This window comes from Triturus cristatus, chromosome 9 (genome assembly GCF_964204655.1).
Source record: "Triturus cristatus chromosome 9, aTriCri1.1, whole genome shotgun sequence".
Classification (NCBI taxonomy): Eukaryota; Metazoa; Chordata; class Amphibia; order Caudata; family Salamandridae; genus Triturus; species Triturus cristatus.
Genome location: NC_140592.1, coordinates 925,107,376 through 925,133,607, shown reverse-complemented (window position 1 = coordinate 925,133,607; position 26,232 = coordinate 925,107,376). Strand labels below are relative to the sequence as shown.

The 26,232-nt window shown below is 43.5% G+C and overlaps 1 protein-coding gene across 1 annotated transcript in view; it reads right to left on the bottom strand.

The window, feature by feature from the left end:
• ASB2 (ankyrin repeat and SOCS box containing 2) overlaps positions 1 to 26,232 on the bottom strand; it is a 274,707-nt gene that overhangs the window by 54,218 nt on the left and 194,257 nt on the right. Inside the window, exons 7-8 of the mRNA XM_085626478.1 lie at positions 17,293 to 17,467; positions 1,430 to 2,000 (exon numbers count right to left, since the gene is read on the bottom strand). Of these exons, the coding sequence (XP_085482604.1) occupies positions 1,430 to 2,000; positions 17,293 to 17,467 (746 nt within the window). The remainder of the gene's footprint in view (positions 1 to 1,429; positions 2,001 to 17,292; positions 17,468 to 26,232) is intronic.

Sequence of the window (26,232 nt, the reverse complement as noted above, 5' to 3'; positions counted from 1 at the left end):
CATCTTTGTGTATTGCTCTCAGACATTCAGACAAAGAGGAATAGGTTTTGGCAGGATGAGCTATCTCTGACTTCATGGGGAGAAGGAGCTCTCACCTACCACACTTGCACAACACCTAAGCACACTCACAAAGGGTTTGACATTACTCTTTTGTGACTTAAAACAACTTGGGGCAAGGGCAGGAAGACAGGAAATCCCAAGCACCTCTGGGGGTGGAAACCTCCAGAACCTTCCCCTACTTCAAAGTGGGTACCAGGTATAAATATTGGACCCTTAAACCAAACTCTTTAGTATACGTATGGGCTTGCGGAAGACTCAGAAGAACTGCTGTGCTGCTATACAAGGACTGCTACTCTTTTGCCCTACTGCCTGAGTGAAAGGACTGGACCTGCATCTTGAACCCAGGACCAACAGAGTGACTCCAAGAGCTAATTGCCTTGCCTCCTGATCAGAGCCTCAGAGACAGAAAGGGCTTCAACCATCTTAAACCTAGCACCTTGACTCTGTCTGCTGTGAGTCCTACCCCCAAAGTGCAAGTCCCTCGTCGACAGCATCCTTGACACCGAAGCTGGGTTTGGCATTGCATCCCACAGATTCTTCAGAACAGCCAGTATGCAACGCATCCTAGACATGGGATCTTCTTATGCTCCACAACCAGGATTGAAAGTTCTTTGTTCAGCAGGCCTAATTTGATCAATGTATCTGGCCCACACACCATCATGGCCAGCCTTAACTTGTGACTTTGTCCCAGTCCTGTGCGACCAGATAACCACAGTTCACTCTTTGTGCTGCTAGGCACTATTTTTACTGAACAAGTTTAAAGTGCATATCCCCCATTACTGATTGGAGTTTTGTTGTTTTGGTCTCAAATAATTTGTTCAATTTCAATCTATTTTTTTTATATTGGTTTGGGATTTTTCTTGTGCCTTGTTTTCACTTTATTACTGATTGAAGAACTGTGTAAATACTTTTCACATTGCCTTCAAGTTACACATGACTATTTTGTGACAAACTATCAGAGGAGTAAGCACTGGATAAACTGGGATTAGCTTGTATTTCACACTGATAGAGATTGTGGTTGCTGCTTGAGTAAGGTTTCACCCCTTCAACACAAGTTCCAACATGACATCTTTGAAGGAAAACATAGCATGGTATCTCTAGAGTGATTACATTAAGCCAACTTTTATATCTCATTCATATTTTTCACAACACTCTAAAAATGATGCCCTCTGTAATCTGCTGCAATCTGATTCATAGCTATGCATCCACAACTCTTCACAAGTATTATTGGACCAACAGTAATGTTACATTGATCCAGAAATTAAAACACAACTACTCAGCAATTCAATCAATAACTTTTTCACAGGTAAATTCACTTGTGTATGAGTAGCAGAAACAGTTGCAATAATTGATTTGTTGATGAATTTACCTGTACCGGCCTCCGTGGTGTGTGCTCGGAGTAGACTGGCTCTTCCAATCTGCCCGAACGGTCCAGTTTAATAGGTGGATGTGGTCCAAGACCATATTCACAGGTAAAACAAGACCTTGCGCTACAGCCAAGGTCTAAGATAAATTTCAATAAACTGAGGTATTTCATAGAAAACATGATAGTGGCAGGAAACGTAGTAGGATGGGAAGAAACGTAAGCATTGATATTGGCTCCATGATCTAGCAGCAACTTCATTGTCTTCATGCAGCCATGGCGAATGGAGATCAACAGTGGGTTGATAATGTCTACATTGGGGTTGGCACCAGCACGCAGAAGCATTTCTGTGGCACGGATGTTGTTGTTGATTACAGCAAAATACAGAACACTGGTCCTTTTGTCTTCATATAGGCAGGAGCGCTCCGGGGACAGGAGAGAGTTTACATCGTAGCCAGCATCGATTAGTTCCTCCAAAACCTCATCGTTATTGCATTCCGCTGCAATGTGAAGCGGGCTAATGCCACTACGCTTGACTCGCACGCGACTAGTTACTGGAATCAACATAGATACGATCCTGCAGGAGGAAAAATAATACACAGTGCATTTAGAAATCACCAAGGATACCTTGGGCTTTAAAATATCAAAAGAAAATTGTACATTAATAATGTGTAGGAACTGATTTAAACTAAAGTATGTTAGATACGAAGTTTGAGTTGTAAACAGATGTAGGAATTATACCATGAATATATGATTGAGCACAATTATTCACCATTTTGCTTACACGCTGAAGATGAGAAGCAGATTATTCTATTAACCCTGACCGAGCTGAACACATTTTTTATTTTTTTAGCAAATACAACTCTAGTCAATGTGGTTGTATTTAATCAAATATGAACTCTTGTGTTGGGATGCCCTTCTTTTTGAAGAGAGTTAATATTTTAGCAAACACAATGTGTGGCAAGGCAACAGTCTCCTCTCACGCGGAGCTATAGAGCAGCCAGGGAGCATAGCATGACACCAAAGGGCTTCTCCAGATGGCTGTCAGGTGCTCTGGGCAGTTGCCATATGGATGCACAGTGGGATAGGAAAATCCGTTTTTTGGCTGCCTATTAGTGTTTCAGATTGTGTCTGAACTGGTTGAATAATTTTGGAAAATAAAAAAATAAATTATGGATCAGTAGTTACACAGCATTGGTCCTGAAAAGGGAAGCAAGCTCCCAGTGTGGTTGGGGATGTCTCATCAGGACCTCTGAGGGAAATAATTGCCTAGCAAGGTGAGTGGCAAGATGCACCAGCTGCCATTTTAGTAATCCAGGCAACCAAGTGGTAGGGTGAAATGGTGCAAGTGTATTTCAAGAGAGGAGAAAACAAATATGTTTAGGGAGAAGAAGGGATGAAACGGGACAAGTGGCAGTCTGTAAAAAAGAATCCTTCGGCTGCAGCAAGTAGAATGGAACAATGCATTGAGGGCTTTCGTAAGAGTGATTGAAATTCGATTTATTTGCTTTCTCATAATTACCTTAGATTTTGGCAAAAATAAGTGGAACTAAGTGTAATTACGTAAATTGTAATTTTGTGCTATATTTAAGTTCAAAATGCATCTTTGCCTTAATATTTGATGCGAGGACACATATTGCGCAAAATATTTGTGTAAAATATGCAAAAGCACTGTCAACAACAGCTGCTCTTACTCTGGTGTGTGCGCGTTTGAGGTACATTTATACCATGAATGGCGAAATGCGAAATTTACAAAATTTACGTTGGCATGAAAACATCTCACCCAGGCTAGACCTAAAATTAGAAAGGGGGGCTTAGGAGAAAAGGAGAATTTGAGAGGTAAGCATGGAAGACAGGGTGTGTGGAGAGGAAAGGGCACCAGAGATCGGTACTAGGTCATGGATAAGTCTAATGGAAAGTTTTTTTGTCCCCTTTACCTGCTTTGACTTTAGGAAGGCAGGAGTGCCCATTTCAAGGGAGAAGCAGAAAATGGCTCATGGTTTATGACAGTGAGGCAAGGTGCAGCATCCTCATTGGGAGAAGAAGGAGTGAGTATGGAGAGGTTTGACTGATCATGGGAAACAGTAGGGCAAAGAGGTGAGAAATCTTGGGACGAAAAAGGAAACAAGTATAAGTTTAAGGTCAAGACAAAGTAAGGAGGAAGGATTGTTGCATTATAGGAATTTTTAAGCAAATTTAATGAGATAAGGAAACAAAACAAGGAACGGAGCAAGAGAGATAGGTCGGTGGTCTGCCAGAAGGAGCAATGGCATCAGTATTCAGAAGAAGCAATAGGTTGCAAGAAGGCAATGGAGATGGCGCTCAATAACAGACTGCTCAAAGGTCTGATCGGGAAGTAAGCCAGATAAAATTGGCAGCTTATACTCAACTAAGAATAGAGCAAATGTGAACGAAATTGGTAAGGTTTTACTTTAATAAAATGGATACACAATAAGGATATCACAGAGCAATGGTTAGTGGTTTTAGTCGAATGTTTATATACACAGTCCAGGAGAGTATAGATTTGTGAAATCATGGGTGGGTGGGTATGAAGGCTCTAGGGGCAGTGACTTGGGTAAGGTATACTTTAAGTCTCAAAGTGCTCTGTAGGGTATTTGTTTAGCATGCAAGGCAGTAGAACAGAAATTGTTTTATTTAAAATCATGTTGTTTTTCCAAATAAATACTAACTTGTTCCCTGTCTAGAGAGGTATCAGTTTCTGAAGAGTGACAAACCAAAGGAGGAGGGAAGAGTTGTTTAATTTTCAAAGTTTTTGAAGTATGTTGCATTTCAGAAGCAGGAGTACAGAGAGCATCATTACTGAAAAGGATTGCTGTAGTGAACACATCGAAGAGAAAGGGAGGAGACTGTGGATGACGTGCAACCCCTTACAATGGAAGGGAAGGGTGGTCATGTTGAATATGGTATGACTGCAGTGCTTAATTTTATCAAAAAATAAGCGCCAGGGTTCTCGTCAGGAGGCCATTACAGCTTGCACTACACATTGATTCTGCTATGCTGCCAATGATAGTAAGAACACAACTATCAACAATCACACTCCAACAAGTGTGACAATTCAGACTATTTAAGGCCCCCAAAGCTATTAGAATGGCTTGTGAGGCAGGTAATCGTCATTTTTAATGTATGTTGAATTAATAATTAATTGTTGCTGTGGTGATCTCTAAATTAGCCATACAGCGCCACCTTGTGGCATGCTGTCACAAGCACCGGTGCTGACAATTAAGTGCCGGTGCCAAGCAGTGGAAACCACCGGCTCAAATTTAGCCCTGTATAACTGTGAGATCAAAAAAGTGAAAACAGGATATAAGGCCGGAATGGCATCTGTGCCGTTCAAAAAGGTTATGTTTGGGTGTGTGAGGGTTGAGGATTCTAGAATGAGCTAAAACGAAAAGGCTGAGACGTGTTTAGGGGTAGTAGAATTCGGTATGTTGTAACTATTTAGAACCTTAAATAGGGAAATATGTAGAACAGGCAAAAAATATTATTTTCTGATTATCTGATGCTACTACAAATCTGTGGCATTAGAATATGATGCCGAGTGGATAGCAATCACATGAATGTTCGACAAAATTGTCTTTCATCCAAACTCACTTGTTTCCAATTACCAGGGCAATTTAGTAACTTCTACCGCCATTCTAGATTCAGATCATTAGAGCTTAGGTCGAGAGGCTAATCAATTATCATTTATATGCACAAACGCTTTATATATTTATTCAAGAAAGAAAAATCCATATCTGGCATTTTTCATAGCATGTCACAGGGCATCATATCTCGGGTAGGCTTGAAAATTATAGGAGGGTTATTGCCTGCATCAGCAGCACTGCTACTATGATGTCTATTCTTCCATGATGCAGAAACGGGTATTGATGTTTTTATAGTATTGGAAATATTCTTCTAGGATAACTCTAGATGTTTCCTTTATCTATTGTTATTATGTAATATAGGTTTTCCTGCCGTTTGGGCTTGGCTTTTGGCTACTGTCTCCGGCTCTTGTGTTTTCTTTTTTTTTTTTTAAATTTTTTTTAAACACCTTTATTGAAGGAAAAACACAGTTACAGCCTTACTTAAGATGCAAGTACGCACATACAATAGGGGTAGACAATATAGACCATTTCAAATACATTTAAAGCAGGTTTATCCAAAGTTCTTAGAAAGGGAAAAGAAGAAAAAAAAAAAAGGGAGCAGGGGATTTAACTATTACTATTTAAATCATTAGCCCAATCACTAAGTGGTTTCCAAATCTTTGAGCCCTTAATCCTCCCTCTTTTCCCCTTTTGGGCATAGAGGGCATTCTCCAAATGAAATACATGTAACAAACGCATTTTCCATTGCCCAAATGTTGGAGGTTGTGGATCGAGCCACGAAGAGGCGATACATAGTCTAAGTATAGACATTGCGATAAACAAAAACTCCTTACAGTTGTCCTCTGGTACTGATACCCCCAATAACATAAGTTGGGGAGATAACAGTATCCTCCTATTAAGAACATATTGCAGAAACGAGGCAATCTCCAGTCTAAGTTTATCCGGGCATGTGGAAAAGATATGCACCAGATCTGCGCCCAAAGTTTGACATCTGAAACAATGAATACCCTCCGACCCACCCCACTTAATGATTTTAGCAGGAGAGATATAGAGATCAAAAAATGTTTTAAAGCATTGTGCACGTAGATTAGCTGTAGACAATACAGTATTAGCTAATACAATAGCATTTTCCAGGCAGGAGTCGGTAACCTCAAGTCTTTCCTGCCATTTGTTGGATTGCTTTTCGATATCGTCAGATACCCCATCCATAAGTATCTCATAGAGCCTCGAGATTGTAGGAGGGTCACGGGCAGTGATAATATCAAGCAGCGGGATAGCAGTAAGCCCCATAGTACCTCCAATTTTCTTGATAATGAAATCCCTTACTTGTAGAAACTTAAAAAAATCGCTATTAGTAAGATTAAATCTTTTTTTAAGTACATCAAATGTGGCTAGCTGATCTCCATCCAGCAGGTCTGCTATATTACGGACTCCGGCCTGTAACCACCGGTCAAAATATCCATCCAACAGTATTTCGGGGACCTGACTATTGTCAAAAAATGGGGTGTATCGACTAAACCTGCCCATGCCTAATTTATTTCTAACCCTGGTCCAGATTTGATATGCGGTGACCAGACTCTTAAATCGAGTTATTTTGTAATAGCTGGGCTCGTACATTTTTAAGAAGCATCCCCGTACTCCCGGGCCCATTAACATCTCATATATGGTAGGCAGAGCATTAGATAGCATAGTTCTGTTATCGAGGGGTCGAAACAGGGGCCAATAATATTTAAGTGACGCAGCCAGATAATATAATCTAAAATTTGGTAATCCAAGTCCACCTCTTTCAATTGGTAGGGCTAAAAAACGATTTGCACGACGCGTTTTTCTATGTGACCAAATGAATCTTGCTATCTCACGCTCGATCAACTGAAACCACCTATTGTGTATTTCTAGGGGTATTGTACGGAAGATATATAGTAATTTCGGTAAAACTACCATTTTGACCAGGTTGCATCTTCCGATAATAGATAGTTTTAAATTGTCCCATCGGCCCATATCCTTCTTAATTTTATATAAAATAGGGGTTATATTTACCTCAACTATCTCCTCAATTTTAGCCCTGACACGTATTCCAAGATATACCGCCTCCTCCACTATTCTATCATCTATCGAAGTCATATATTTATTGACTAAGATCTGGGTTTTATCCCTATTAAGCCTATAACCGGAGATTTGACCGAACTTCTCTGCCAACATTTCGACTTCAGGCAGTGCAGAGGACAAGTCCGACGTGACAACGGCGACATCATCAGCGTATGCCAAGATTTTAATGTCCATATGGTTTAATCTGAAAGGGGGAATATACTCTGAGGCCTCTAATGCCCTAAGAAATGGGTCCATATACAGCACATATAGCAAGGGAGAAGATGGACATCCTTGTCTTGTCCCTCGTTCTATAGGGAACGTTTCAGAGGGAACTCCCATAATCTGTACCTGCGCTGATGGTTTATAGAACAGAACCTGCATTGCCCTGATGAAGCCTTCTCCAAAATTATTAGCTTTAAGGCATTTCCATAGATAGTTCCAAGAGACCCGATCGAATGCCTTTTCGGCGTCTAGAAAGGCCACGGCTACTGGGAGTTTTAAGACATCAGAGGCATCAAGCACTGTAATAAGTCTTCTAATGTGATCCTCTGACCCCCTTCCATGTAGGAATCCGTGCTGCCACCGGGAAACCAACCGCGGCATGACTCTGTTGAGGCGGGAAGCGAGAATCTTAGAATATAACTTAGCGTCGCTGTTTAGAAGTGTTATAGGTCTATAGGAACCCATGTTTAGCGGGTCCTTGTCTTTTTTTAAGAATATGACAATATTTGCCGATCCCCATGAGGGCGGTGGTACGTCTCCCCTCTTTATGGAATTAAAAAGGTCAAGAAGCTCCGCTCCCAGCTCCTTAGAAAAGGTTTTATAGAATTCCAAGGGTATAGCATCAGTGCCGGTAGCCTTAGATGATGGTAGATCATGTAATGCCTCCTGGAGTTCTTGATCTGAAAATTCCACATCGAGGAGGCACGCCTCCTCATCTGCCAGTTTAACTCTAGGTAAGAGCAGAGGATCCCAGTCCTCACTTGGGACCGCTTCCGCAGCATACAGGGCTCTATAAAAGTCTTTAAAGGAATTTCTAATCTCACCCTCATCAATAATCAGAGCGCCGTTCATATTTTTTATTTGGCTTATATGGCGGGCAGAAATTTGTTGTCTAGTCCTAACCGCAAGCAGTCGCCCAACAGATTCGCTATATTCATAGCATTCCTGCTGCTTAACCAGATATATACCGGCCGACTTGCTTAGATAGATATCGTTTAAAGTTGATTTGGTCACCAAGATTGAATCCAAAACTTCAGTAGTTTCGCTTTTGCCTCTTATTTTTGTTATTAGATCAGACTCGAGTTGAGAAAGTTTCTGATAATAACCCTTCACCCGATCCATATATCTCTTCCTTCTGTCCGCTCCATAGCTAATGGTCTCCCCACGTATCCAGTCCTTAAATGTGTCCCAGACCATACCTGAAGGTGCCGTGCCCTTATTAATACTAAAAAATTCATCCATCCTACTTCTCATATAGTTCTTATACTCTTGATCTAAGAGAATAGCCCTTTCGAATGACCATTTATTATGTTTATTTACCATACAGTTAACGGGAAATTCGAAAATCAATGGGTTGTGGTCAGATAAGACCCTCGGAAGTAATTCAATTTTTGCGGCCTTAACAAGTGATGGTGAGACCAAAAAGTAGTCCAGTCTGGCACATTTTTGATGCGGGTATGAATAATAGGTGAAACCTGGATCCTTACCCCTTAATCTAGGCCAAACATCAATAAGCCCCATGTCTGTTATTAAATCTTTTAATGCCCTGCGCACTTGTGGTTTACGATCACTGGTTCCGGTATTGCCTACAGTTTCAGCCCCGTTGATATTTAGATCACCACACAGTATATACGGCTCTGGCCAGGACGGGAGCTCACTGGATAGGTATCTCAGTACTGAGGGATCATCTAATACCGAAGAGTAGACCGAGCCCAGTGTGAAGTGGCCAGACCCAACCTTGATGACCATAAGTGTCCATCTACCCAATTTGTCCACACTTTTGCGGTCACACGTCAGACTATTATTTCTTGATAACACAGCAACTCCTTTTGTCCTGCAGTCCTGAGTAGTATGTGCTAGTCTCTTAAATCCCATGGTATCTAGCAGGTTACAATCTTTATTAGATATATGGGTCTCTTGTAGACATAATAGATCTGCGCCAAAAAGTTTGAAATCTTCTTGTGCCCTTCTTCTTTTATTCTTATCGTTGAGGCCACATATATTAATGGTAGCTATGCGGAGATAGGGGCTAGCCATAGCTACATATTATTACTTCCATCAGATTGTATAAGAGCATACTGATCTAATTCTAGTTCTTTGATCAGGACCTAGAATATTTAGTGACTTATCGTAGCGATCAACAATAAACCTGCTGAGTTCAAAATTCGAATAGCAATCTAAAAAAAAGGCCTTGCACACATCTGGCTGTACTAAGCTTGCATAACATGTTAAACTTCCATCATTTGAGCCAAACAGAAAGTTGTGTTTTTCCTCCCCCCCCCCCCCCACCTCTCCCTCCCCCCCCGGGCCACCCTAAGCGAACCCCCTCCCCGACCCCACCCCCATCCCCTTAAACGCAGCAAAAGGACCAGGCTCTTGTGTTTTCAATGCAGTTGAAGAGGGATATACTGCAGATGTTGCAGACATTCCAGCTATTTATTCAGATATTTTCAAAAGTCAAGCACCATCACAATGCCATCCTTGAGGGTGGCACTGCTGTTAGCCAGCACAGCATCAGTTCTCAAAGTTGAAAGGAAAAGCAATAACCTCCATTGTGACATTGCCATCACCACGTCCAAACGCCTTAGTTTCAATAGCTTTAGTGAATATCTTTGGTCTCCTAGAGGAGGAAGAATCCATTGTAGGCATGGTGCCATTGCCCTCCTATTTAGTTGCTTCACTCCAGCAGCAGCCTTTCTATTTCCAAGAGTGGGACCAGCAGGGCGATCAGCAAATTTTACCTAATCTGTTTCTTCAGTTTACAGACAATATCAGGTTAATGAAGGTGAGGCAAACTTGTCAATAACCAGTCAAAGAAGACAGAGTTCCAGTCACATCAAGGTGATGGAGCAAAAGGAGGATCTACTAAGTATGGCTGCAACATCACTCAACATTCACAGCTGAAAATATCTCAGAAACCTTGTGAGCTTTTCTCAACTCACTGTAGGAACAGCGATCCTTGCCAAGTAAACATGTTGACCTGTTGTGATGACTGCATTGCAGTGACAGCTCTGCCAGATGAGCACTGGCAATCGCATAGTTGTAATGTGTTTGCACACGGAAGATTAATTTAATCTTGCTGACTTTGCTTGTCTTACTGACCTGCATTGAACCTTTTTCTCCACTCAAGCCATCCTTAGCAGATGAACAACCCTCAATTTGGTTCTTTCCACTGAGGAAGTAAAGATTCCACCACTCTAGGAAACCCTTGGTATCAACAAATAAACAGCGAGTTGCACCTGCTGCATTTCCACAACTTTTTATGTCAAACCACAAGCTCAATTAAGTTTCTTCAAAATATTGGTTTCTTTTAAAGGGGCTCATCATTTCTGGACAGTAATTTGTCAACAAAGTTATAACCCCTGCTATCTGTCATTTCTGAAATGTATCCCAAGATCACTAGTGCTTTTGTGATTCCCACTTTCACTGTCGGATCATCTTTACTGCCACTGGTGGCCCTTACAATTGAAGTACTTGAAGTGGAAACTAATGCAACATCAAATTAAATCACGTCTGCTCTGCCCATTTCTGGAGTATCATCTGCATCGATTCCGTAATATCCTTCAATGAGTGCTCACCTCTGCTTATAATAGTGTTTTCTTCACGTTTACCTCATCCTGAGGTGGCTCCTCTGCTAAGGCGGAGGAGCGTCGCCACACTGCTCTGTTAAAGTTAAACTAAACTATAATTATAATAAATAGCGTTATTATCATTTCAGTTTTCCTTTCCTGGTGTGGGGCGGGGCTGCCATAGTAGGGCAGGGAATGAGTGGGTTGCCAACTTCAAAGTGCACAATGGCACTTTGACCGGCCCTGTCCGGCTGACCAAACCGCCATGCGCACTTTGTATATCCTGCACCCAGGCTGGATTACAGCCTGGGTGCAGAACATGCCCCAGGCTCCCATTCCCTGACTGAGCGCCGATCCATGGCGCTCAGACCAATCACAGCGCTGCATTGCAGCACTGTGATTGGCTAGGGCAGTCAGAATCCTGGGTGCTTCCTGTTCCTGTTTTCAGGAGCGAGAGGCGGCGGGGGCGGCGAGTGGACCGAGAGGCAGTGGCCGGCCGGGTGGCCGGCCTGAAGGTAGGCGTTGTTTTCCATTTTTTTCCTTTAGAACTCTCCCCATCTGCCCGGCCACCACTGACCTCATCGTATTTCTCCCTCTGTGATCTTAGCAAGTGTCTGACATATTATCCCAGCTTTAGCTTGCCAACACATGAAAGAATGAGTGAATGAATGAAAGGAGTTTTAAAGCACATCGCTACTACAAGAGTGTCACGGCACTAGGAAAGTAGACATCCTGCCAAGAGTAAACTCACAGTACAGTGAACAAAATGTTTTCAAGGCTTTCTGGAAAAAAGATAGACTCTGAGTTTCACAGCTTAAAAGGAAGCTTGTTCCAGGCCAGAGAGGTTAAGAAAGAGAAAGAACAACTGCATCAGTTAGAGCAATTGAATCGAGGGACCAATGTCAGAAGAGCCACAGAGGAGCATAATGCTCTTGCTGGACTGTGCTGCTTAATCCTCTACATTAAATACTGATGACCTGACTCATATAAAGCATGATGCACCAGCACCAGAGATTTAAATAAATGTCTCTTCTTAATAGAAGACCAATGTAGCTGGGTTAAGTAGTTGGAGATAGTGGCATGGCAAGACTGCTTAAATAAAATAATTTCTGCAGTGTTCTGGACCAATTGAAGATGCTTGATTAAAAACTCTGAGACATCCAGATAAAGGACATTAGTGTAGGCCAGCCTAGATGTAATTAATGCATGGACCACAATTCTATGGGCCTTGAATAGCAGCAAATAAAGGAATTTCTTAAGCGTCCACATGATCGAAATATATGATTCTACCACTGTCAATATTTCAATCAGGATTTGTAAAGCATCGCTAATCACCTGTGAGGGTCTCCAGGCACTGAGAAAACTGCTGCAAGGTTGGGTTCAATTGAACAGCCAGGTCTTGAATCCTTTCTTAAATTCCAGCATAGAGGATAAGGTTCGGAAGCGAAGTGGAAAGTCGTTCCAGGACTTTGAAGCGAGGTAGGAGAGGGAGTGTCCTCCACTGTTGCTGCTGCGGATGCGGGGGGAGTGAACGAGGAAGAGGGAGGTGGAGGGAAGGTGGAAGTTCAGGCAGTGGTTGATGTATCCAGGTCCTTGGTTGTGTATGGCTTTGAAGGTCTGAACCAGCATCTTGAACTGAGGATGTGTGAGGTGATTCCTACATAAAGTGCATTGCCGTAGTCCAGTCAGCTGGTGACAAGGGCTTGGGTGACGGTCCGGCTTGTGTCGATGGGGAGCCACTGAAGAGCTTATGGAGCATGCGAAGGGTGAGCAAACAGGCAGAGGAGACTGCATTGATATGTCTTTTCATGGTGAGCTTACTGACCAGGGTGATGACAAGGTTGTGGGGGTGGACCGTCAGAGTGAGTAAGGGTCCTAGTTTGGGAGGCCATCATTCGTCATTCCACAAGGTGGTGTTGTTCCCAAAGGTCAGCACTTCTCTCTTGTCTGTGTTGGGTTTTATGAAGTTGTCTTTCATCCAGTCTATGACACTCATCATGCATCTACAGAAATTGGTCCTTGTGTCAGAGGGGGTCTTCTGATAGTGAGAGGATGATCTGGGTGTCGTCGGCACAGGAAATGTTGTTCAGTCCGTGGGTTCTGATGACATTGGCCAAGTGAGTCATGTAAGGGTTGAACAGAGTAGGGCTGAGGGCCGAAACTTGAGGGATGCTGCACATGATATTCCTGTGTTCTGAGGAGAAGGGAGGAAGGCATATTCTCTGGGTTCTTCCTGTGAGGAAGGAGGAGATCCATTTGAGGGCATCTCGTTGGATTCAAATGTGATGTAGCCTTTTGATTAGGGTGTTGTGTGATACTGTATTGAACACTGCTGAGAGGTCAAGGAGGATCAGGGCAGTTGATTTTTCCTGGTCAAAGAGGGATCTGATGTCATCTGTGGCTGCAATTGGGGCGCTTTTGGTGCTGTGGTTGGTGCAGGATCCGGATTCCGAAGTGCCCAGAAGGTTGTTGTTCTCCAGGTGTTCTGTGAGTTGGTGGTTGATGGCCTTCTCAAGGACTTTGGTGGGAAAGGGCAGCAGAGGGATGGAGCAGTAGCTCTTAGGTTCATTGGGCTTGGCGGATGGTTTCTTGAGTAGGGGTCTGACTTCTGCATGTTTCCATTCTTTGGGGAAGGTGGCTGTGGTGATGGATGTGTTGCAGATGGCGGTGAGCTCTTTGTTGATCTTCTTGCTCCCGAGGTTAAAGATGTGGTGGGACAGGAGTCTGAGGGTGCTTTTGAGTGGATGGAGATCATGATGGCTGTGGTGTCTTGAGTGGTGAGCTGGTTCCAGGTGGGGAGCAGGTGGTCGTGTTTGTTCATTCGTGGGGGCAAGAAGGCTGAGTGCGTCGGTGGTGGTGAGTTGGGGTTTGGAGTTTCTGCAGATGGTGGAGATCTTGTCCTGGAAGAAGTCTTCCAGGGTGTCACCGAGTTCCCGGGAAGGAGTGATGATATTTTCAGTGGCTGAGGAGTTGGAGAACTCTCTGCCAATGTTGAAGGGTTATCTGCTGTGATTGGAACTTGCTTTGATTCGGTCGGCGAGGACACTCCTCTTTATCTCTTTCGGGAGTTGGTGGTATTGGCTTTTTTTTTGTTTTGCAGTTTTTTATATAGCGCAAACTTGACCCGAATCCAATCAGGTATCAGAGTGCTTTACATAGCCCCAGTTACATTACATTAGGACATATATTCATTCTTTGTTAGGCACAGGGAGATTAAGTGATTTGCCCAGAATGACAGGATGTTCTGCGTCATTACTTAGACTCGCACCCAGTTCCCCAGGTCCGAGGTCGGGCGCCCTAGCCGTTAGGTCAACTCCTCTCCCCAAAGGAGGGGCTGGCTTGAATTTGCTCAGTCGATGGACTCCTACAGAGTGCTCCATTTTCTTTTGAGTCATTTGCAGTTGCGTTTCATTGTTCTTAGTTCCGTGGTTTACCTGCTGGCTTGTTTGGAGGGTCTCTTGAGTTTGGTGGATTTAATGGGGGCATCTCCCTCGGTGCAGTCAGTGATCGAGGTGAAAAAGGTTCTTGACAGCCTGCTCTAGGTTTGGTTGCAGTGTGTGGGCGGCAGGTATTGAGGATGTCGGTCCAGTGGGTCTTTGAGACTTTTTTCCAGCTGTGCTGGGCAGCTTGGGGAGGGGCTGTGGGATTCCGAGATGGTGAAGGGGACAATGGCGTGGTCTGTCCAGATGAGCTCAGTGACATGGCTATATTTGACTCCGTTCTTGGCCATGAAGATGGGGTCGAGTGTGTGTCATGTGATGAGTGTGGGGTTAGTGACAAGTTGGGTGAAGCCAATGTTATTTATGCTCTCGAGGAGGTTGGTGGAGTTGGTATCATTTCGGTGATCGAGATGAAAATTGAGATCTCTAAGGAAGACGTAGTGTTTGGAGTCAATGGCGAATGGTGTGATGAATTCCAGAATGGCATTGCAGAAACTGGGACGAGGTCCTGGGGCTCTGTAGGCAAGCCTGCCTCTGATGGTGGTTTTGCCATTGGTTCGAAGTTGGAAGTTAAGGTGTTACATGATCAGGGTGACATCATCTGAGGGGGTGGGGCAGTGGTGGTACCCTTGTATGCTTGTTTGTTGATACGGTCTTGGTGTGCTATCTTGCAGCCATGGGCGTCGCTGAGGCAATGTCGGGTGCCGATGCGGGTTTGAGCCAGGTCTCTGTGAGGAAGATGACATCGGGGTGAGGAAGGTGATGGTGACCCAGATTTTGGTGGAGTGCTTGCAGAGAGATCACGCGTGGAGTAGGAGACAGTGGCGATGGTCTAGGGTGGATGTGGTAGGCATGGTTGTGGTCACCGTGCAGGGGATTCAGTAATGTTAAAAAATAGCAGAATGGCACGAGTACAAAACGAGGCTAGGCAACGAGCGAGCAGCAAGGGGTAGCTGGCACGGGGACCTGTTTGTGTCATATTTGAGGTTGAAAGGAGAGTTGGTGGTCTCCAAGATTCCTTGCTACCAAAAAAGGAGGAGGTGGAGGTAGCGTGGTTGGACAGCAGTTATTCCACCAACTGGTAGGGACAGGACCAAACAGAAAGACTTCAATTTTATTCAAAATCTACTGCAGATTATTTGACCACATCCAGTTCGACACTGGACCCACACATTCTTTTAAGGAAAATAATGCTTTGAAATCACTAGAGAAAATTGTTTTTCTCTATAGCCTTTGATCATTGAAATGCCGTCATACTAGTGCTTTCCATTTATGGATCAGGAATATGACTTTTACTTTGGCTAGACAACAGCATCCTCAGCATTATATGGATGAATTGATTCATTTTGGTATTTCCATGAAAATAAATGACTAGAGCCTTCTTCACTGTTGACTTCAGGAATTTAAATATCTGTCATATTTTGGGACCCAATATATGATGGATGTCTTTGGTACACCCGCCCTTCCTGGTGTGCAAACTTGATCTCCAACACCAGACGCTGCAAAGAACTCCTACTCCCCAAGCATGAAATTAGCAGTTTCCACAAACCCTAAATAAATATAAAAGGAGGGTGATGCATTGCGATTGTGTGAGAAATATTCTTATGTTTTCAATATCAGACTAATGGGTTTAGCATTCATCTCTTTTCCACCTTTCAATATGCATTGCACGTTCAGTTTATATATTTTTAAGGTTGTTGAGGTGTACAATTGTCTTAACTGGACTGCCTTTATAAAATTTCTGTTACCCTAGCATTTTCTGGCAACATTTTGGGTATTTTCTGCTACACTTGTAGACAAAATTCCCGAATGTATGCCCTTATGCTAAATCACTTAGTTATGTTGCATTTGCAGCAAAATTTAGAGTGGGCGTGCGGTTGCAACCCAAATGAGGGGGGTTGTTTGCAGCACTTGTAGAATTATTTTGCACAAGGACGCATTTCACACTAAAATATAGAGCCAGTTTTTGCATTTTACATAATTGCACTTCATGTTTGTGAAATTTCGCATAAATACACAAAAGCAATTCAGCAAATTTCCACAAACCACTTCTTATGATGTGCACACAAACAGAATGGAAGTCTCCTTAAGTGAAGACCATGTAGTACCCTTTCGTTGTGAAAAGAACCACACATCTTGGTAGAACTAGCACTCTCTTTCTCTCTTTGGTGATACTCAGAGTCTCCTGTGCAACAGGAGGTTGATCTTCTCTTCTTTGGCAAATATGTTGAATAATTTGTAGGCTTCTGAGGCATTTACATAACCAAACTACTCACCAACAATATGCCAATATAAAGGCGGCTCCAAGGAGTTGAAAGAATGCCTCTACCCTGTGAGACCGGCCATGATGGAATCATGCTCAAACATCAGAGATGAAATGCATGGTGTGGCCCCCTTTTGTACATTTAATTCTTCAGAAATGCTAGGTGAGCAATGATCTTTTCAGACAGTAAAACATTTTTCAACCAACTCATGGCCTCTTTCAAGTGCTACACGGAGTCTGGGTTTAGACACAATCAGGTTTTGAAACCAAATCCAGATTATGAATTGTGTGAAATCACCGCACTGTCTGAAATTTCCCCACGTAAATCGCTCCAGGTATGTCTGGAAAACAAATTGAGAGTGGAAAATTGACTTGGGGAAAAAATGATATTTCGGGTGCAACAATACCACTTCTGCGTGTCACTCACTCTTCATTCTAACCTGTCAAACTCGAATCCAGTTGAAAAATCACCCAAGGGAAAAGACACAGGGGCAGTGGCAGATTTTTTCTGGGACAAATTTAACACACGGTATTCCTACAGGTCCTGAAATCAGAGCTTGAGTCTGCATTAACCAATATATTATGCTAAACCTTTGCCTAAAGTGTTGACTCTCCTGCCAAGAATTAACTCTGCTGTCTTCTGCCCTGCAAGCCTCCTACCCAGCCCTTTAATAAAACTTACTCATCATTGTCTCTCCTTTTTGCTGCGATGTGTAGAGGTAACAAGCCCTTCTTGTCTGCTTTGTTTGCATCAGCGCCTTGGGCCAAAAGAAACTCCACCACCTCCTCGTGACCATTCTTTGCTGCTTCAAACAAGGCTGATGCGTTGTCACTGGCTTGAGCATTGATGTCAGCATCTAGGACCAAACAAAAATGTTATTTTTTGGCATGAGTGTTTTTCAACGTATTCTGTCCTTTTCTTTATAGAAATTTTTGTACATTTGTTCCAAAGCCAACGGCACAATTAAAGATACAGGTAGTCTATTCAACGATGGAAAAAAATATACATGAGGACTCCCTGCAATATACTTAACTTTAAAATGCACATTGGAAGAGTAAATATCACAGGAGCTCTTGTCATTGTGTAAAAAAGGCTGCTCTTCATCTGGAGCAATATGAGCTCACATTTACAAACCTTCGACTGAACGAATAACTATTTCTTCCTACACCCCTAAACAAATCCTACCTCTAAATCACCCAACCACAAGCTCCAATGTAACCTCTTGTTTTTCAGCCCTAGGGCCACAACCTAACTCCCAGTTCACTTTTTCTTCTGCTTCTCCCACTACTCATCCCATTCTTCCCTTAACCTGTTAACCAAATCACTTTAGTTGAGTCATCACAGCGCTACCATAAAGACCTCTCCCATGAGGTGTTCTTTATGACCACAAATCCTTGTCAATCTTGTTTCTGCACCAGTCCTCTAGAACTTTAAACAGTTTTTTATATACATCCACTTGCCCATTAAGAAAAATGTTGTAGACCATAGTGTCTAAAAAGGACTGGTCAGTTGCATGCAATGCACATATGTCTAATTATTTAAATCCCCTTTGTTTGGCAATTGCCTACCACCTCCCTGTTGACTTCGTCCTTGCCCCGCTGATTGCTTATAGGTTCCTGTCTACTATATGCATCCATTCAAGTTGTCATTGGATACAAAACAGGGACACCTTGCTATACCTTACTCTCACTATCCCCAAGTCTCGTACCAGCTCATTTTCTCTGCAGTGAGGAAGAACTACATCTGGGCATGGCCACTTGTCCATCAGTTCCCAGGCGGTGGCCATCAACACCTTCTCGGATCTCAAAACTTTCCTCATCACTCACTTGGTAAATGTACTAAATTGCACAAACACTTAGAAAAACCACAAAAAAAACCATGGGTATTTCCTTATCCACAAAGACCTTATAATTGGATGAGAAATGACTGGAAATCCCACAGATGTGGGGTAAAAGGATGAAAGGGTATTAAGGCTATCATTATGAGCGGCCCGTAAGCGGTGTGATATTTATCGTACGTGATTAAATCCGACTAAGCAGAGTTGGAATTTATTGGGTGTGATGAATATCACCTAATTACAAGCTTTTGGGGAATACGTGCAGCTTTTTGTGCTTACTGCACCAAAATCTCAAGGTGCTGGTCAGTAGCAGGCAATATTCCCCCGATACAGTTCGACAGGTTTGACCTGTCAGAATTTATAATGGAAAACAACGATGGTGTGATAATTATCACTCAGCTCATAATCCCAGTCACTGTGCAAACATGGGTTTGCACTGGGATCGGAATTTAACCCTTTAGTCGGAATGATGGCCATAATGTCTGTCGTTATCATTTATGCTCCTTTCTGCAGGGGTGTAGCTTGGTGAGTAAGATGTGGGGTGGGTGTGAGCTTCAGATGTTCCAACAATCAGGCTGGCATATCATTTTTCAATACATTATACAACAAGCAGAGTGCATGAGAGGGGCCAAAAGGGCAGCGGAAAGGGAGAGGAATGCAGATTGGTAGGACTATTAAGAGAGAAAACACAATATTTTGTAAAATAACCAATATTTTGAGAACTTTAAAAACAGAGAGGGTGTCTGTGTGTGCTTTTGTCTGTGTGTATGTTAACATTCCTGGTGAAATCCAACATACATCGCAATAATTTAATAGGGGGGTGCAACAGCCCAAACACCCCCCTGAAGTTACGCCCCTGCCTTTCCAGCACCCTCTCACCAGTTTAATGGCCCTGCCTATATTGCAACAAGACAGATTTTTTGCTTCACTCAATAAAATCATTTACAATCCCGCTGTCTGGAGATGACAAATGGTGAATCAAGTGGAATTCACCCTTCACATTCTTTGGCACCACACGACTTCAACTTCTCTGCTCACCTCAATACAAAGGAAACAAAACTCGAAATCTGGAAAACAACTATAAATCCATTCATAAAGAAGCATGTGTTCCTATTCAAGGAGGAATTTATTTAGGCTTTTTCCCCGTTGACAGACTTGGTGTAAGGCCTGATGCTCACCAACTCTCCAGTAGCCTTGCTCAGTTCATTGCCTCCTATATGACTGCCCTCTTTTCAGACTCTCTGCAGCATGGTGAAATCCGGTTCTCATGATGATCCGCTTAAACCCGAATCTTTTCATGAAACTACAGAACCAGCTACTTTCTCCTTGCCTAGAATTGGTCAATCTCTGGCTGTCCACCACTTCTATGCCCGGCCCATGGAAGCAAGCAAAAGTCATTCCCCTCCTCAAGAATCCATATTTGGACGCCTCCAGCCAGAAAACTTCTGCCACATTTCCCTCCTTCCCTTTCTGGCTACGTTTACAGAACATTATGTCAATGGTATTTTAACTTAATTCCTAGAAGGCAACCCAATCCTGGATGCATCCCAGAATAGATTTCGGACTGGTCACAGCATTGAATCTGCCCTTCTTGCTGTTTCCGATCATCTTTGTAGCACTTTGGATGAGGGCAGATCCTCAGCCCTGATTCTGCTTGACTTGAGTGCCTCATTTCGTACGGTGTCTCACCATATTTCACTTGAGCGCCTGTGAGATATTGGCATAGGAGGAATTGCACTTTCCTGGTTTGCCTCTTTTCTTTATGAGCATTCTTTTCCGGTTATCTCTCCCCCTTACAGTTCACAATCTCATGTGTTAAAAGTACGGTGTTCCTCACGGCTCGTCCTTAAGCCCTACCCTCTTTAACATATACATCCAGCCTTTAGCTCGGGTTGTAGAATCTTTTGTGCTAAGGCTGGTATTGTATGCTGACGATTGCTTCAGTCTCCTGAGAAGTCTTAAACCTATTCTGTTCTTTTTAACACCCATATTCATCAAATTATAATTCAGGTGACCATTCTGTCTCAGTCGGACTATTGTAAAAAGTTTTAGTTAGGCGCCAATCGATCTATTTTTTAAAAGCCTCCAGCTAGCCCAGGATACGGCTGCTAGGCTGCTTTTTTCTCTACCCAGGTTTTGCTCTGCCTCAGGCCTTTAGCCCCAGTTTCATTGGCTCCCTGTGGAGGAACGCATTCATTTTAAGACTCTTTGCTTCACCCATAAGATTCTACATAACCAGGCGCCCCCTATTCTGAGCCAACTGATTTCATCCTACCAGCCCACATGCTCCCTGTGTTTGGCCAACCAGAACTTGGCTATAGTTCCCCGAGATAGGAGAGTCAGAGCGGGGTTGCTCTATTCGTGCTCTGGCCCCCTCCCTCTGAAACGCTCTTTCCCTTCTCTATCAGGAATACTCATAACCATCTTCTGTTTGGGAAATCCCTCAAACTTGGCTTTTCCCAACCTAGCCTCTTCCCCTCTTTTCTTGGGGGGGCTGTCAGCTGCAGGTGCCTGATTTTAAGCCTAGCGCCGGGAAACACAATTGTGGGGGCAGCCATGCGCTCTTTAAATTTTGTAACATGACATAACATAACCTGGCCTGGCAGTTTGGGCTGGAGTGTTCCTACTGAAGAAGGGTAAGACTGATTTGAATATGGCTGGGTCCAAACAGAGGAAGCATGGTGTGCAAAATAATAATGCACTGGGATGTGGCTCGAATAATTAACATTGGTTGAGATTAATTGAAGCATTCCATCCATTAACTTTGTGAATACTTCAAGTTAAATGAAGTGCATCGTGGGACTTGATCTGATTTTTGTACAATGTTTCATTTTTCAAAGGAAAGGGCATGCCAGGCTATTAAATAAATAACCATTGTAGTAAAGTGCCCTTTTTGTATGGTCACCCCACCACTATTTGCTCTAATGCTGATGGTTATGACTCTGAAAGTTCTCCGGAGCCTGCTGACCGGGTCCCAGTGCCAGTGCACTCTCCCTAAAACTGGCATGGGAAAATTGATAACTTCAATTGACAAAGATTGTACCCCCTTATAAGTCCCTAGTATATGGTGCCGGTAGTACCCAAGGCATGGGTGGAAATGGGGTCCCCAGGGCTTCCACCACAATTTATGCCACCTGGAGTGACCCAGATTAACTACTGGCATCAGGACTGCCATTTCAGACTGCAGGAACAATGTAAACTGCTCCAGTTCGGCTTTGCCCTCACCATGTGTGGCAAAGTAAATGCACTGCTTTTAATATATGTCAGTTACCCCTATGGAAGGCCTCCTGAGCCCAGTAGGTAGGGTGTTTTATATTAAAAGTGTGGACATGTAATTGCAATCTTACATGTCTCTATAGTGGCCTTTACTATTAAAATACACTATAAGTGATAGGCGGTCTGTAGGATAACATGGGCTTGCACCCGGGCATGCCCGGGGTACCTAGCGACATTAAAGTACCACCTGAATATCTTGAGTTTGATGGCAACCAAATGTGCATCCTCACTCCTGACATGAATCCCGTGTTGAGGGCAATGTGGCATGCACCCAAGTGGCTACCTTAGAGGTTGCCTACCTAAATGCTTCTGCTTTCCTGTGCTCTGGCTGGCAGCCCGTGTTTGCTGCAATCAAGACAGGATTCTGATGTCCTGCCAGCCAGTGTGAACACTCTCAGGAGTCAGGAACCAAGGCCTGGACAGGAAGAAGGTCACACCTCCTCTTTCACAGGAAGGCTAGTGAAGTGGCACACAAGGCTGCGAGCTTTGAATGCTACACCGCCTCAGACATGCATCCTAGCTGTCTCCAAGAGGAGTAATCAGCCCTCCCCATGCCCCAGACACATTTGCACACAGGGAGGTGGGAATAATATGTTGTTGGGAGGCATACACCCTCTGGAAGGCTAGCCACACCACTGGGGTGGCCTACCTGCTGTGTACAGCTGAAGAGGACTTCTGCCATTTTTAAAAGTGGTAGAAGAAAGGGTTAGAAAAAGTGACCCACACCCACGGATGTGATCACTTCACGGGCAGAATAGTCGCTGAGGCTAGTAGCCCATTGGCTATATGCACCCACACCCCCAACACCCCTAAGTCTAGGATTTAAGGGCCACCCTTGACACCAAAGAGGACAAAGAAGAGACCCGAGACAATGTCAACAGGACTTGCACAAACCAAAAGAGTGAAACTCTGCACCTGTGGCAACACTCTTCGAACTGCTTTATTGAGGCTCATATTAGGCAAAAGGCCAGTTCACCCAGACAGAGGGACACCTGTGAGAGCCCGAAGCAACCTCATACTCCCCTGGACTAGTGACACTAGTCCCCTGCAAACTGCAAGTACAATAACGCTCCGGATCGGAAGAATCGCTGGACATCAGGCCCTCTAAGGGATCCCCCAAATCCAGATGGTCTAGTGCATTGTGGAAACTGTAGTCCGGCCCTCCATGAAATTTCAGGCAACCACCGCGGTCCCCAGGACCACCAGATGATGAAGTAACCATCTGTTGTGTTTACCGCTGCCAAAGCTGACACAGACACCTGCACTTGACGCTGTACCTCAAAGGAACTCCATCCAACTTTCATAAACAAGAAGAGGCAGTGCAAAATATGCGTACAATCCTGTTTCAATGTCCCAGATTGTTTATCCTTACTTAGATGGTGCTATAAGGACTGGAAGCGGCCACTCAACCCCTTCAAAATGAAGACAAAATTGCTTTCAAACAACGATCAACAATATCCTGAGTACCAAATCAGTATCAAATAATTCAAATGTCCACCAGACATTGTAACTGATATTTTCACTTTATTTCCGGTCATATATCCAAGAGAAGTCCAACATGAGCTTGTAGCCAATACGTGTTTTGTCTCAAGGTATATCTACCATTGACTTCATCAGGGCTAAAAAGGCATTCCAAGTATATCATCAAGTTTAAATTGTTCCTGTCTTAGGCATCCAGGTCATTTCATGTAACCGCCAATCAGTGTATCTGACCAATATTCATCTCCATGTTTTCAAGGTTATCTCAGTATAATTGTTGCAGGAACGGAGAATACTTTGACACTGACAATCTTGGCATGCTACAACATCTGCCAGACATTTCAATTATTGGACAATGATTTGGTGCTCAGGATATTGTTGATCCATTCAACTTTCGCCCGACCTCAGCAGTGGCCCAGTTGTTTTGTTTTAGCAATTGTTTCCCTGCAACACTGTGTGAAGGCAGCTCTCCCACCACTCCTGTTCAGCACCAGGGACAGCTAGGATTTCACACAAGTCGACCTGCAAGTAATCAACTGTTAATAGTGGTTTTTACCATTGACTGCAATGATTATGTTTCACTGCATTATTTTGTACTGGTTTTATATTGCTTCTAAAATCCATAACTCCGGTGAAATGTATCTGATCATGTTTGTTTTGGTGCCTAAATTAGGATATATATTTGCTTTCTTGTTATAAGTTGGTTTGAGATTTTTTTCGAGTTGTGTCAATTACTTATCATTCACGTTGGTACTCTGAAATGGTTAACACATGTTCCTCTAGTAAAACCTGACTGCTCTTTGCCATTCTATGAGGACTGAGCTAAGGATTTGTCATTGTAAATCCAAGGACTATCTTCGGGTTTGAGATAGTATGACATGGTGAAGCCTAACCGGCATCATCACGTAATACTCCTCCTTCCTACATTGGTGATACAGTAGTGGGGATCCTGAACCTGTGTTTCTCAGTACCATTTGGTCATAATTGATTTTGCATGAGAAATCCACTAAATTGACTTTAGACTCAAAAAGTATTTTTGCAAGTTTTGTTTGAAATGTTTAAAATTGGAATTCTAGGGCCCTGTGTAGACCTCCATTCCAGTAAAACAATAAAAAGGGATTAGGTAAGGTATGGCAAGCTTGAAAGGTTTTTGTTACATTTTAAAAAGTCCCAACTTCCAAGTAAAAAATTAGGCACACTGGAGGCTGGCAAGGCTCTTGACCTGACAGTGATCCCAGCCCTGAGGATCAGTGATCCCAGGATGTTGATCAAAGCTGCAGGAATTAACTATAAACTATAGCTGAAAAGTAGGAACTTGAAAAGCTTATCAGGTCCTAACAGGAAAAGAAATTACAGAGGAAGGACCATTCCCAGAAGACCATGATGCACTAGCCCAAATTGATGACCATGGGCAAGAAGGTGAAGACCAAAACTCTCCACTCTTTCCCAGACCCCCTTCACCACTGGGAAGTGACAGGAGTCACTTTAGCAGACCCCTACTGATAGAGTGGTAGAATGCGTAGAGGAAGAGCTTGGCCTACTCTCTCTGGAGGAGAGAAAGCTTTAACTCAAGGAAAGGAGACTAGCACTTGAAGAACGAAGGGTCAAGATAGGCTTGAAGCCCAAAGATGGTGTCAGCAATACAAACAGGGAAAAAGAGGAATCTTTTGACCCACAAATCCCCAAAGGAATTGTCCCAAAGTTTAGTGATGGAGATGACATTGACAAATGGTTTGAAGCTGGACCATCAAAATGAGAAGGATAGGGCACCCATGCTGGGGTTCTCTACTTTGGGAGTTATTCTCAGTAAAGGACAGAGATAAAACAGCTGACCCTTAATAATGATGTGGCTGAGTCCTTTCGCATATTAAGGAAATATTGATAGAAGGATTTGGACTCACCACAGAGGAATAAAGATTGACATTTAGGGAAACTCACAAAGGTCAAAACCAGACATTGGTGGACTTTGTGGACTCTTCAGTCAAAGCACTAAAAGGCTGGATAAAAGGCAATGAGGTCGACACTTATGATGGGCTGTATAATTTAATTACATTTTAACTAATTGTACCACAGAGAAACCACATCAGCATTTGGTGAAATCCAAGTTGTCTTCTCTCAGAGAGCTGGTGAGGACAGCTGACAGATTGGTCAGAACCAGGGTGTCCAGGAAGACCCATGGTGGGAGTGACCACAAGAAGGGTGCTCAGACTTCCAGCAGGGTAAGGAGGTGACCAACAAGCAGGATAAAAAGAAAGAGTTATTTAATGACTCATAAAGTTCTTCTCTGGAGGGTGGGCACCAAGACTTCTCCCAGACCAAAGGCAAAAGGTATCAGGGTAAATATTGGGATCCAGCAAAGGCTTCTGGGTTGTGTCATGACTGTCATCAGGCAGGACATAAAAGAGAAGATGCAGCATGTTTTAAAAAGTCCCCCAGTGGTGGACAATCCATGGGATTGGCTAGCATAGGAGTGGGGGGGGGGGGCTGGAAGTGTACTCTGCAGAGGCCAGAGGATACACTAAGACAACTTTAGTTTCTCTGGGTGGGGTGGATATTGAAGCCCTGGGTGTCTTACCTCCAAGCCTGGAGAAGTACAGACAATGGCCTAAAATCAAGGTAGAGGCTCTGGGGGATACAGGTGACCGTATCACTATGGTGGCAGCTAGACTGGTTTCCCAAGACCAAATGACACTTGGTGTTAGTCACTAGGTAACCAATGCTGATAATGAGACTAAGCTCCATCAAATGGCCTTGGTATGCCTATAGTGAGGAGGGCTTACTGGCCCAAATAAAGTGGTTATGTCCCCTGCCATCCCAGTGGAGTGTCTATTGGGGAATGATCTGGAAAATTCTGCATGGGCAGACATGGAAAGGAAGGCTCATGCAGAAATGCTGGGTCTCCCCTGAGTGGGCGTGTGTTACCACAAGAGCACAGGAGGTGGGTCAGGTAAATCATGGGAGCTTGGATCCTGAAGCAGCGGACCAAGGCACCCAAAGCAAGAGGAAGGGCAAGAAGTCTTCTAAGGCAG